This window comes from Piliocolobus tephrosceles, chromosome 4, assembly GCF_002776525.5.
Source record: "Piliocolobus tephrosceles isolate RC106 chromosome 4, ASM277652v3, whole genome shotgun sequence".
Lineage (NCBI taxonomy): Eukaryota > Metazoa > Chordata > Mammalia > Primates > Cercopithecidae > Piliocolobus > Piliocolobus tephrosceles.
In genome coordinates this window covers 120,224,839-120,238,890 of record NC_045437.1, presented here as the reverse complement: position 1 = coordinate 120,238,890, position 14,052 = coordinate 120,224,839, and the positions used below count along the sequence as shown (strand labels likewise).

General features: G+C 44.3%; 1 protein-coding gene across 2 annotated transcripts in view; it reads right to left on the bottom strand.

Annotated features, from left to right (window-relative positions):
• The window catches only part of LCP2 (lymphocyte cytosolic protein 2), a 50,056-nt gene that overhangs the window by 11,538 nt on the left and 24,466 nt on the right, over positions 1–14,052 (bottom strand). For both annotated transcript variants that reach the window (XM_026456427.1, XM_026456428.1), the window contains exons 7-15: positions 11,894–12,092; positions 9,560–9,657; positions 8,169–8,235; positions 7,968–8,051; positions 4,097–4,122; positions 3,972–3,991; positions 3,765–3,872; positions 2,362–2,392; positions 138–150 (exon numbers count right to left, since the gene is read on the bottom strand). In XM_026456427.1, the coding sequence (XP_026312212.1) occupies positions 138–150; positions 2,362–2,392; positions 3,765–3,872; positions 3,972–3,991; positions 4,097–4,122; positions 7,968–8,051; positions 8,169–8,235; positions 9,560–9,657; positions 11,894–12,092 (646 nt within the window). The remainder of the gene's footprint in view (positions 1–137; positions 151–2,361; positions 2,393–3,764; positions 3,873–3,971; positions 3,992–4,096; positions 4,123–7,967; positions 8,052–8,168; positions 8,236–9,559; positions 9,658–11,893; positions 12,093–14,052) is intronic.

Genomic DNA, 14,052 nt, shown 5'->3' with positions numbered 1-14,052 from the left:
CATAAGTCTACTTAATACTAATTTAAGACTTATAATTGATTCTATGGGGTTCCTGTACTAAACAATTCTGTTTGAATGCCTGAGCAGGAAAATGAAAGAATGAGTTATAAGCTATAAGAATGTGTTTCTGAACGTACCATCATCTTCATCCTGGGAAGGGGAAGAAAAAAAAGACATTAAGCTATCATCAAAATACAATTCTTAAAATAAAAACTGCATTTCTCCATCAAATAAGTATCTGCTTCTGTCTTTGGCAGTTATACATCCTTATAATAAATACACTGTGGAGAATAATAGAACTTGCTAAGTGGTTTATAATTTCTTAATACAAACAATCATCTAAGGGCATTCCAGTATGAGACTCTTCTCATACACTTAGCATGAAATAAATTCTGAGGTGCCTAAAAGGGTCCAAAGATATAATAATATTGACAATCTCTACAATGTGTCCAAAAGATTCATACACAAGATTTCATTCAGTTCCCGTGGTGACCCTCCAAAAATTTAACATCCTCATTTTACAAAAGCATGATGCTTCCTTAGGGAAGAATTCTTAGCTTGCCAGGAGTTACAGAGATGGATTCAACCCCAAATATGTCCGAACAAAGCTCAGCCTTCTTTTTGGCTCTCTTTTGCAATGGCCGCTCTTCTTAAGAGCAATAAGACCTTATTTATATGGTGGCTTACAAGGTTTATCTACAATCCTCACCATTTTTATCTTCAGAGCAACCTTGGGAAATTAGACAAGGGAGGGACTATTTTATCTTCTACTCAGATAAGAAATGAGGTTCAAAGAGAAAAAATGATGTTTCCACCAACTAATAGACCAAAAGGGCTAACTTGAACTTGTTTAGTTAGGCCAGATCTGTAGTGATGAAATAGCATCTTTCTCAAAGTGTTGTTAAAAGGATTAAATTAGTTACCGCTTGTGCCTGGCTTATGTTAAGTGCTCTTTAATAAAAGTTTGCCATCAACAATCCTACCACACACCAAGAGAAGGCAAAAAAGGCCACAGTCAAAATCATTTATCTCAGTTGGCCAACTGGGAGTCCCAGCAAAGAGCTGCATAAATAAACGCACATGGGCTCACAAACCCCACACAACAAAATCACTCTTCAATACTATTGCAAGTATTTCCCCTCTGGTTCCAGAAAATACAAATCCCAGATTCTCATGAGCACAAGTGTCAATCCTTCCAGAGCCCGGGAAACTGGAATGTGATGCTATCCTCACTGTCCAGCCTTACCTCCACCTTGTCCCTATCTCTCCAGCCAAGCTACTGTTCTCACCATCTGCAGCCTCCGTGGGCACTGGTATCCACCTGCTCAGGACACTCCGAGGGGAATCCCCATGGGCTTTCTTTAAGAATGACTCTGTGTCCTTCCTATCATTCAATGACCAGCATAAATCTCACCTCATCTAGGAAGTCACTACTGGCTCCTTGAGCCACATGGGACACTTTCTTCCCTCAGCCCCACACAGCATCCCATGACTGCATGCTGTCTGGCATGTGGAGTTGTGGGTGCGCCTGTCTCCATAAGATCTCAGCACTTCATTGGAAGAAGCGCAGCGTCTAGCACAGAGCTGCAAAAATAGCAGGTACTTTTGGGCTGAGCCCTTGAATGACAGCAGGGGTCTGATGGCCTTCAGAGGACTTACGGTGAAGAGAAACTCAGCAGATCTGGGCTCAGATCCTGGCTCTTTATAAGCACTCAATTTGCAAAGAGTATCTTATTCCTTCTGAGCCTCAGTTTCCTCTCCGTAAAAGAGAAAAGATGTTTCCTTATAGGTTCATTATACTCATATGTAAAGTGAGTAATACCCAACTATCCTGGTTTTCCTGGGATGAAGGCAGTTCTTGGGACATGGGGCTTTTCAGTGCTAAAACTGAGAGCATCCCGTGCAAACAAGGAACAGCTGGTCATATTTAAGTAGCATGGCAATGTGCATGTGATAGGCATTGAAGAAATGCTATTTCCCCTCTTTTTCAGGTTGCGGAAGTATTGAAAAGGAAGACAGTAGCCTTGGAAATTTAGGCATGGCCCAAACTTCTGGGCGTCCCTTACTTTATCCTCTTCTTTTCCTTGCGCCCTCTAATTACCAACCCCTGGTAATGGGGCTGCAGTTAACCCAGCCACCCTGGGAGCTCTTAGAGACACATGAGCTAAACAACACAGCATGATGGACTCCAGACAATGACCAAGGCCCAAAGACAGAGGCACCAGCCCTTAAGAGTGCCCTGGGTGCAGGACCAGATCCAGGTGCTGGCCCAAGGCTGAGGTGGAGGGAGTCCCAACCTCCTCAGAGCCTACGAGGCTTTTCCCTGTATCAAGCACGTACAAACTGACATTTTGTACTTACATTCTCTCTTCTGTCTGCTCCCCATCCATGCCTGAAATGAATTAGAGCAAAGAAAAAGAACTGAGCATGAAGAGTTTCCAAGAACCAGCCTCAGAATACAGTTTTGCTTCATTGAATAATCAGAAATCGAACCCACTGAGCACAGGGAAGATGGGAACCAACAAACCCCCATGCAGCAGGGGAAAGGGGCTGGAAGGGACATCTGGTTACTCAATGTTCTGTCATCATTGCAAGCTGAGCTAAACCATATATATATATATATATGGTTTAGTCAGCAAACTAACTCTTTAGTAGCTATTAAATTTCACTGAACTGTTGTTTCTCCCAAGAAATGAAAACATTTCAGGTAATATTCTCCCTTGCTGTTGTTTTGAAACAGCCCTCTCAGGGCCCACCTAGGCGTAAAAAGAAGACAATTAGAAAATGTTTCTGCTTTGGGACTATTCCAGACGGGGCTTGGTACGCTTTGCCCAGACGAATGAGCCAGTCAAACAGATTTGCGGACAGCTGCCTTAGGGCTGCAACAGGCATCTGCACTGCCTGGGCTGATCATGTCCTCTCTGGGGAGATGGGGGAGAGCGGGACAATTGGTTGCTTCACACATCATCATCTCAACCTGTGTTTATTTAAAATTTTGGAACTTTGTTCCTTAGGAGTTTGTTGCATTTATTTTGATTTTTTAAAAATATTACACTAAAATGTTATCAAACTCCATTACTGAGGAGATTTTTGGCACACACTTTAGCCCTGGTCTTAATTTAATCCTCACAACAGCCAAGCAAGGGCGATAGTTATGACCCCTGATTCACAAATGAGATGGAAGCCTTGGTTGTATCCTTTGCAAGCAGCAAGGTTGGCCTTAACCCCAAGTACATGTGCGCCATTTGGTAAATAGGCTGAAAACTACTTCATAGCAAAGTTAAAAATACTAAGGCAGATTTCAGTATTCTGCAATTATAAAACGTGGTTGAGCAGTAAGGAAGACACTTGCGGTGACCTAGAAACCTCCCCCAGTCATTTCCTCTCTGCCACCTGTATTGAAAAATAAAATAGTGAGTACAGTTCCTAGGCACTGTGAAGGCTTTGCTATGATGAGGTAGAAAACTCAACGAAATATTTGACTGGAATCTCTAAAAACAGCAGTCATCCCACGCCCTTGATTAGATGTCGCTCTACTCATTTGTCAGTAGAGTCCATTTCTTTCAAAGAGACCCTGATCCTTCATAGCCAACCTGTGAAGCCTGAACATTCCTTAAGCCCCAGCAAAAAAAGGCCCACCCTGCCCCAGAGCACCGTGGAGCCCAGGAGCACCAAGGAGCCTCGGTTCCCACTGCAGAGTCAGCACAGGACAGCCCGTCTGTCGGCCACTCTGAATCACAAGCTCTGAATAACCAGACAGTTACTTTGGCACAGGTGGCTTCTTCCCCGGCAGGGGGCTGCTTCTTTCATGTCTTTCCGTGGTCGGTGGTAAAGGAGGCTTTTGAACCTTGGGTAAATGCTCCCCGAGTGGCCTGTGGAGTTCAGGAAAAGGATGTGTGAGAAACAAACTTTGCCAAGGCAGAGTTCTACAGAGTGTCCCGTGTACCCTCATGTAGATGCAACAGTCTTACCTTCCCGCTGGAATCGAGGGCTGCAAGACAGGAGGGAAGATGTATAAGTGTCCAAGCACTTTCCAAATAATAAGGACAAGATGCGAAAAAAACAAGCAAAACCAAAAATCAAGGTCACAGCTTACCTTGTCAGAAAACGGTGGTTTCTTTCCTGCAAATGACAGACAGCAGATGGGCCATGAATTCAGAACTTCATAAGCATGAGGTTTAAAAACAGTTTGATGAAACTTTGAGTCTGAACCCTTTTGGAGGTTGATGGGGTTTAAGCATCAAAGCATTTTGGGGGTTGATGGGGTTTAAGCAGAAACTTCAGACTAGGAAGGGTCCCTTACAGAGCACCAAAGTTTATAAGCTCAGAGAAATTAAATGGCTTGACCATTTACATTTAAGGTCACACAGCTTTGTGTACATACCAGTAGTATTGTGGATTCTGTGCTTTAAAAAAAAAAAATCAACATTTTCTTTTATACAACTGATGATCAAAAGGATTCATGTTTTCTTTGGGATTTTATGCCTCTTTAATTGGTCAAAGTATTTCTTCTGCAGCCTAAGTTTTATTTTCATATCTGAAATAAACCCACTTGCCACGGAGAGGTTAATTTTTATCCAGTTCTGTAAAACACTTGAAATTAAATGAAACACTCCACTTAGTTTCTGAAAAACTTTTAACTTGGGGAGAGCATTTCAGAAGATTGTCCTGGTATGCTGCAAATCTTTTCTGTCTGCTTGGTTTTTGTTGGTATTTGTTTGTTTTGCTTTTCTTCTAGCACAGATGATATTCAGGCTCCCTGAAGAAATGCCAGGTGTACTTGATAATTCTGCATCACAAAGTTATTCAAAGCAATTTAATTTGTATTCTATCTAAAGTCCCCTAGAATAAATATGTCCTTTGTCTTCAATGTGATAAAAGTATTACTAACAGAATTCAATCAGGTCTAGAAGCAAATCCTATATGACCATGAGCAAGTTATTTAAGGTTTTCGAGTTCCAACGTTATCATCTCTAAAATGAAGATTATAGATTAAAACTCTATAGGTTTGCCATAAGAATCGGGTGACAATTTGTATGCAGGATCAGGCACTTGATTGTGAAAGCTGATCATACAAACTGGGAATTTTATCACATCCAAGGAAAACAGTCGAGAAGCCAGAGGGAAAAACACTCAGGACACATATCATTGCTCCAGAAATGTGATTCTGTGCGAGGTTGGCTGCTGAACCTGCCTGCTGTAACCTGAAACCACTTTTATCTAGTAGTTGCTGAAATAATCTGCTGCCACTTGAAGATTAATTTGCCCTCTGCTGTCGCTCACCAATCAAAACTTGCCAGCCCCCCAGAACCAATGAACTTTCTCTTTTTTTCTTTTTATTTAGACGGAGTCTCACTCTGTCGCCCAGGCTGGAGTGCAGTGGCGTGATCTCGGCTCACTGCAAGCTTCGACTCCCAGGTTCACGCCATTCTCCTGCCTCAGCCTCCCTAGTAGCTGGGACTACAGGTGCGGCCACCACGCCCAGCTAATTTTTTTGTATTTTTTAAGTAGAGACGGGGTTTCACCATGTGAGCCAGGACGGTCTCGATCTCCTGACCTCGTGATCCACCCATCTAGGCCTCCCAAAGTGCTGGGATTACAGGCATGAGCCACCGGGCCTGGCTATAACCAATGAACTTTGTCAATGAGCGATATGTAACACTTCTCTTTTCAATAAAATCTCCAATCTTCTTTTTGTTCTTCAGACATACTGAAGACCCTGAAGACCAATTGCCCCAAATTGCAATTCTTTCTTCCTAAATAAAACAAATTTAGAGATTTGCCTCTACATTTTTATTTTGACTTTGATATGGTCCATATGGGCTGACAATTGTTAGTGAACTCGCCTTTCTTTCCCTTCCTTCCACACCCAGGCACAGCTAATGCCCTATGGCGAATGCTGTGGAGTTGTATTTTCACAACATGATTTATTCTTTAAGGACCAAGTATACGCTAGGCCCATGATAAGAATATTGCCTCACTGTGAAGAGCTTACTGGCACTGAGTGTGGTGGCTCATGCCTGTTGGGAGGCCAAGACAGGAGAATCACTTGAGGCCAGGAGTTCAAGATCAACCTGGTGAATACAGGGAAACCCCAGTCTCTATAGAATATTTAAAAATTAGCCAGGCATGGTGACATGCACCTGTAATCCCAGCCCCCTGGGAGGCTGGAGAAGAAGGATTGCTTGACCCCGGGAGTTTGAGGCTGTAATGAGCTATGATGGTGCCATTGCACTCCAGCTTGGGTGAGCGAGTGAGACTCTGACTCAAAAAAAAAAAAAAATAAAAATAAAAATAAATAAATAAATAATAAAAGAACTTGCTGGTAGCAGGGAGAGTTTTGATGGTATAAAAGTTGTTTATGAAACTTTGCTTTGGGGTGGAGCCTCTACTTCAGAGGAGCACCCAGGAAACTTAGATTCATATTCTTTGGCCTGAATAAGTATGTTAAAATTTGCCAATTTTTGCATATTCTCTGAGTATGTTAAAAGTCTCATGTGGAGTGTAAACATTTTAAGAAGACAGTAATCCTTCCAAAACATCACAGAAAAGGGACTAATTCAAGGGTAAAACAGAAATTGTCAGAAAATTGTGTCTTTTAAAAATGTTTTTAAATATAGAAAAAAAGAATCTTTTAAAATAATAACTTTTGTGTCAGGAGGTGATTGTGAAGGATTTGATGTCAGTGTTCCACTTTTCTGATGTCTTGGCTCATAGTAGTGAGCAGGGTTGGAATCTAAAGTCAAATCTATCTTCATTTCCATGTAATTACACAGCTCTCTATAGCAGACAATTCCAAGCCAAAACAGCCAGCACAGCTTTGCATGACTCAGCAGAGCTGTGATGTACTTCGGGGACAGAGCAGTGAGCAGCAGCCTCAAATCCAAGAACTGAAAGTCATTTTGCTGACAGACAAAAAGGGATTGAGGCCACAAAAAGCTAAATGCCTGGCTCAGAGCACAGCCAAGAAAGGGGTGGGGGCAGCTGGGATTCTGAGCTCCTTTCCGTTCAGTTGCAGAGTTCCTTCCTCAGACTCATATAGTTCACAGCAAGGTAAAACCCAGGGTCCTCAACTGCAGCATGATATGGTGGAAAAGAGCCCCCACTTAGAAGTCAGAAAGACGAGGGTTCAAATTTAGGCAAATTATTCAACTTCTTTGACCCTTATTTTATCATCTGAGAAGTGAGGATAAAAATGCACGTCCTTTGGTGAGTTTGTGTGAGGATTAGAGATACTGTAGGTGTATTCGCGGTATGTAGAGCACTTGCCCCATAGTAGTTGCTCAATAAATGGTAGCTAAGTTTTAGAATTGAATTGAAAATAGCTCCCCATGAAGGTAACTGCAATCCAAGAATATTCCATGTAAATTGTGAAGAAAAAGGACTGTGGTATACCCAATGTTTGGTCAATTGTGTACCAAAAACCAAAACATCCCTGGCATTTGAATAGCACCTTAGGGATTTTATAAAGCATTTTCTATGTACAGAACATCCACCTTACAGATTAGGAGATTGAGCCCTGAAAAACTAACATCCCAGTGGTCTGTGAGCTACTAAGTAGCAGGCAAGGCAGGAGACACCAGCTCCCCTAACCCCCTTGTCTCAGTTCAGGTTCTCTCTCTGTACCCCAAAGCCTCTTGGCTAAAGGACAATGGGATTTCTGTACACAGATCACACACATCACATAGAGAAGCAGCACCGTCCCCAGGAGCAGACAGCAGGAGCTTTCTAATGAGGCAAATCTGGGTTTAGGTCTCTACTCCCATCACTTGGTAGCTGTGTGATCTTGGGAAGGTGCCTCTTTGTGTTTCAGTTTCCTCATCTGTAAAATGAGGATGATTCTACTAGTCTCCATTTCCTAGTATTGTGGCCATAGTTAAATGGGACGGTGCATGTGAAACGCATGCAGGAAGCACTTTATAACAGCTTATCATTATTACTATGCATTAAATGGGAATCATACCCACCTAGTGTGAAGGGTTCTCTGTCAAACGGAGCTAATGAACGATCTAAGGGAGGTTTCGTGCTTCTGTCTATTGAAGGAGCAGGGACTGGAAGGGGAAAAGGCTGACATCAATGAAAAGAAGAAAGCAGTCGGCTGGGGGTGGGGTGGGACTAGGGGAGTGCCTGGTGGGAACAGGGCAAGAGAGAGCAGCCCTTGTACTCACGCTTTGCCGTTTTGTGGTTTCTGCTTCTGCTGGGTTCTTCGTGGTTGGTCTGGGGTGGTGGTAGTGGCTGCATAAAGATCCAAACGTTAGGAAGCATTTCCAATACATCAGCAAGACCTGGCACTCCCAAAACCTGTCTGGATCTGCTCACTTTTCCTTATCTTCATGTACTGCCTAAAAACATCCATGACTATTTCTTCCCTGAACTACTGCAGTAGCCTCCTATCTGAGCTCCCTGTTCTAGACTCTGCCACACAAGCTCTTTTCTGCAGGCAGCGGAGTGAGCATGTCACTTTCCTGATAAGACTTCCAGTGGCTCCTACCACATTAGAAACAAAACTAAAACTCGTTAATGTCCTGCAAGGCCCTGCCTGAGCTGGCCCATGTCTGCTCTCTCAACTCTTTCCTGTGATCCCTTCTCAGTACCCATGGGGTCTCCACCTTAGAATCTTCTTGCAGTTCTTGGAAAATCTCAAGGTCATGCCCTCTTTGGGATCCCTACTCTTGTTTCCCTCTCCTAGAATGTTCTTCTCCGAGCTCTTCCCACAAGTGGCTCATTCTGTCCCAGCTCCTTGTCACCTCCTTCCTCCACACCATCATGTTACCTGGTCTTCTGTCCCCCCAACCACACATAACTACTCAAATGATCTCTTTCAGACATCTGTCTACCGTCTGACGACCTGTCTCCCCCTAGCCCTAGTTGAGCTTTAAGAAAGCAGAGACCTCATTTATCTTGTTTCCACTTTATCCCCAATGCCTAGAACTCTGCTTGGCACCTAGTAGCTGCTCAGTCAATATTTGCTGATTAAATAAGTGAATCCTGCATCTCAAAAGAAGGTCTTCAAATATCAAAAGTAATATGCACTTGTGGATAAACTTGTGAAGAGAACACATTCATAACTATCAATTCCTTAGTCTGAGCATCTCAGGGTCACTCTGGGAACTTATCAGATTCACAAGAGCTAGGCTGTATGCTTGAAGAAAGAGAAAACGGGGTTTGCTACCTCTGTACCCTCCGGTCGGAAAGCACCTGTCCCTGGAATTTCAGGTGTCGGCCCAGGAGGTGGCGCAAGTCTTTTTGCAGGCGAGAGGAAGGCTCGGTACCCACGCAACACCAGTAGGTGTCACGGGCTTAATTCGGTTCTCTTTGGGTTTATTTTACAGTTTTCACTTCTCTCAAATAGTGGGAAGTAAATAAAAACCACCTGCATTTGACCCCAAAAAAGAAACACTTGTGAGTGCTTGGGTATGCATTTCCCCAGCCGAGGGAAAAGATTATAATCTTTTCTTAAAAATTAGAATGAGATAAAGATGTTTATAGTTTTATTTTTCTGTCTGGCGGAGGAAATAACTGCAGTGGACACCAAGTAAAAGAACCGGGGGAGGCCTACCGAGTGATTCCGGCCGGCGGGCGGGGGCGGGAGGGCGGCCATCGGTCTCTGTGGGGGCACGGGAGGCTGCTGGGGGGTTTTCCCAGAGGGGGGCCGGTCTGTGGAAACACAAGGTTATTAAAGTGAAATGGGAGTGTCAGCCAAGCTCAGGGGTCTCCAGGAACAGATATGCAGCTCGGGGCACCGGGGGTGCATGATCCTCGACCCCCAGGCCCGCACCAGTGCCAGCAGGAGCCTCAGCCACGGGGAGACCAAGCCTGGATCTCACCCACCCTTCCCTGCCCATTTTTTCTGTCCTAGTTTGTGTCACTCTCCTTATACGCAGGCTCGGCTCTCTTTACACTTCACAGGAATAGGTATTTATCCGAGATTTTGCCAATCAAGAAAGGCCTCTTTGCAATTAGCTCAGCCAAAACTGGAAGGGAGGATTTTCAGACAATTTTGTAAAGAAGTGTACATACACATACCTCTGCATGCAGACACACAAATATACACATGTGCACACATGCACACACACACGCATGTATATGCACACACCTACACACACAGAGACACGCGTGCACAAGAGACACACACACATGCCAAAAATCTCACAGGCACACCCAGTTGCCTGTGCAGAGTGAAGTGAGCTCTCACTGCCATAGGGATCCTGTTCTGTCTGCCCTTCCTTCCCCTCTCCAATGTCCTGGGCTGTCTCCTCCCTGACACTTCCTCCTTTTGCTCATCTCTTCCCATAAAGGGAGGAGCTGGTCACCAACTTCTCTTACCAGACCACAGACTCTTAAGTGGAAGCTAGATTTGCCTTGAACAGAAACTCACATTCTCTGGGCAGAAACTCACGTTATCCAGATCTCCAGGGAAGTGTCCCTAGGCCAGGTTGACAGGCTGGCAATTTCCTACCCCTTTGACAGGGAAAGCCCAGGACAAGACCATCAAGTAAGAGGGGTGAGTGGGTAGGGCCTCCTTACGCTTTGTGCCCTGGGTGCCTCTTTTGCCTGACTCTAGTCCCAGCCATGGAGAAATGCGGTTCTTCCACAGGGAAGCGGGTAGGAGCAAGGCCCAGCCTGATCTAATCCCACCCCACTCCACCCGCACTGGCCATCTCTCAGCTTCTCTAATAGGCTGTGCTCCTTTGAGCCTCAGGGCCTTTGCACGGCCATTTCCACTGCTTCAGATGTTCTTCCTTACCACATTCATTTCCACTTGGCCAACTTGTATTCATCCTTTAATCTTGGTTTAATATTACAGCTTAAAGGTTACACCCTCAGGCAAACGCTCTGGCCTCATCTCCTGCACTTGTCTTCCTGTCTCTGTGTCACAGTTTCACTAAGTAACCTCATGGCTCATCTGTTGGAGGCTGCCTCACCTGCTGGACTGTCAGTCCCTTGACGAGGGCTGTCTTATTCACTCTGTATCTTAATGACTGGCACACACGAGGCGCTCAACAACTGACTTATCCATTGCCTCTCTGGACCTCCACTTCCCTATATATGAAATAGACTTGATCATGGTTGTCCTTCTTACACAGATGTTTAAAAACCACCATGAGACATTGAGACAGCATTTTGTGAAAGGGCTTTAGCATGGAAATGGGTTATACCACATAAAGGATTAAATGGTATTCGTTTTCTGTGGTACCGATCTTCCATTTTCAGCTTACTCCCTGAAAGTATATTATGCACGTATGTATTTGTTTATTTTCTGTCAACAGCACTACTAGAATGTAAGCCCCAGGAGGCAGGGGCTGTGTCTTCTTTCCTGATCATTTCTAAGCACTGAGAATGGGACCTGGGCTCCCAGCAGATCAACGATGTTTGTTGAATGAACAAACGGAGAGAGAAGTGGGCCAAAAGGACAGATAGACAAGAAAAATCGTAAATACTGTCTATTTTTTTTTAAGTTACAGTCAAACCCTACTCAATATCTTCATGTTTATTCTAGCATAATAATGCCATGTAACTGTAATTTGGTCAAAAGACGGGGAGGAACAGGAAAGTACCCTTGGAGTGCCTGAGTAAACTGCCAATTAGCCTTAGGTGGTAGTTCAATGCCAATAGCAGCCACTGCAGGCAAGAATTGGTTGCAGTATTAGTAGTCCTCACAGCAAACCTATGTGGTCTATACATTTATTACCCTGTTTCACAGATGAGGAAATTGAGGCCCAGAGAGGCAGAGTTACTCGAACAAAGCCACATAGCTGTTGAGAAGCCAAGCAGGTATTGACACCCAGAGCTTTCTACTACATGGGCAAGCTGGGGCATCGGTCTTCTGTGCAGCAGTGTGGAGCTTGGCTTTGGGCTGCTGGGGCCGGAAAACCCAGAAATGGGCCCTTACCGATGTACATGGAGTTGGAGTTGGGAAACGGCTTGGCAGGCAGGATGGAGTTCTGCAGAGCCTCCTCGTCATTGGAGGGTGGCGGCTCATAGTCGGCGTCGTCTTCCACTGGTGCCTCTTCCTCCTCATTGGGGGACTCATAGTCTCCGTCATCCTCCCCATCCTGGTCATCATTGGGACTTTCATAGTCGTCTTCTTCCTGTCAACGCAGTGATAGGGGCAGCGCAGTTTGTAGAGGCCATGCGGCCCTCGATGTGCCTGTGCCCACTCTCTCCCTGCCAAGCCTCATCACAGTATAACCCGGGCCAGGCAGTCTGAAGACAGTTACTCCCATTTTACGGATGAGGAATCTGAGGTCAGGGAACACTGTATCACAGGGGCAGCAAGTCATGGACTTGGGACCTGGTGAAGGTCTTCAGACAACCATTTTACACAACACCTTTGTGCACCACAGAGAAAAAGAGAAGAAAGGAGAAGGATGCTGGAATAGAGGGTACTGGAATAGACTCTGCCTTGAGTTAACACATTTTTTGCTCTAAGCATCACCAAGAGAAAGACTAAAGACCTGGAGCATTTGTGATGATATTAGTTAATTGCCACTTCTGTTCAAGTGTGCCTGTGCTCAAAAAATGTCATCTGATTATAACCTAGTGCAGCATTGGAGGCCTAGCTAATGGGGAAAACAGATAAACAAAGCCTGTTAAGTGAAAGGCAGATTAAGTTGTATCTAGGAGGGGACAGTCAGAGGCTGTGCTATTCTTTTTGCTGAGAGTTGAGTATATCAACACATCCATTATTCATGAAATCTGACACTGAGTGTGAAGCTGCTCTCTTGGAAAGAATCTCTAAATTTTAGATTTTTTATTGTATTTAATTTTTGCTTCTTCCTGGGTCTCAGGGAAAGTAAGCCCGAGGTGCTGGGTGCTTTTGCCTTTGAAGCAGTCCATGAAGGTGAACGAGCATTGGAATGACTTCCCAAGCAGAGGCAGCAGCATCAGCAACAGTGATGAGCGCTCATCACCGTCATGCCAAACTCCAGGGCGCGAGTCAATGAGCCCAGATCTCAACACTCAAGGGCAGTGTGGGAAAAAGCAATGGGAAGTGGCCACTTTTTGAGGAAAGAGATGTTCCAATGTCCTAGAAATCCTGACAGCTTTGGGTGGTCTCAGGCAGACTGTCTTTAAGTTGTTCTGTTGAAAGACTCCTGTGTTTGTTTTTGACTTGAGGAATATTAAAAACATCAACAATAGAGGGGCAAAGTGAGCACTGGGTGCCTTCCCAACTCCAAAAAATGACTTTGTCCTGCCCTATCAGTGGGCTTATTACTTAGGAGCAGGTGGGCAGAGCGCCGAAGGAATGCTGCTTCAGATCAAGAGCCTCAGCATGGAGGTCTGCAGGCATGTGACCTCCCTCCAGCCTCTGCGGACCCCTTCCTCACCCTGTCTGCCCTAGGCCCATCATTCCTGACTTGACACCAGCTCTTTACCCTATCAACCTTTCTCAAATGACAGAGTTTTCCTCTCTGCTTCTAGAGCAACCATTTTCTCCCAATCATTTGGCTTCTAAATTTGTATGCATGGTTTTGTTGCTAATTATATTCTGCTATATGTGTGTTAAAGTAAATTAAAATGGAGACCAGGCCTGAAGAATCCCTGAGCAGACAAAACCAGTTGGGTCTCATCAGTGACCTAAACCTTACTTGATTTGCAAGCATAAGCAAAAGTTAACTTGCGCTATTTCTTGTCAATGTCTACGTTAAAGAAAAACAGAACTTAAGCTGAACCAATCAGAAGTAGACAGCAAACTTATAATTATATAACTAGGAGCTTTCCAGCAAGATAGACTAAATGAGATCGGTTATAACTATAATCCATCAAATATTTTTTCTTTCCTTCTTTCTTTCTTTCTCTTTCTTTCTTTCTTTCTTTCTTTCTTTCTTTCTTTCTTTCTTTCCTTCCTTCCTTCCTTATTTCCTTTCTCTCTCTCTCTCTCTTTCTTTCTTTCCTTCCTTCCTTCCTTCCTTCCTTCTTTCTTTCTTTCTTTCTTTCTTTCTTTCTTTCTTTCTTTCTTTCTTTCTTTCCTTCCTTCCTTCCTTCCTTATTTCCTTTCTCTCTCTCTCTCTCTCCTTCCTTCCTTCCTTCCTTCCTTCCTTCCTTCCT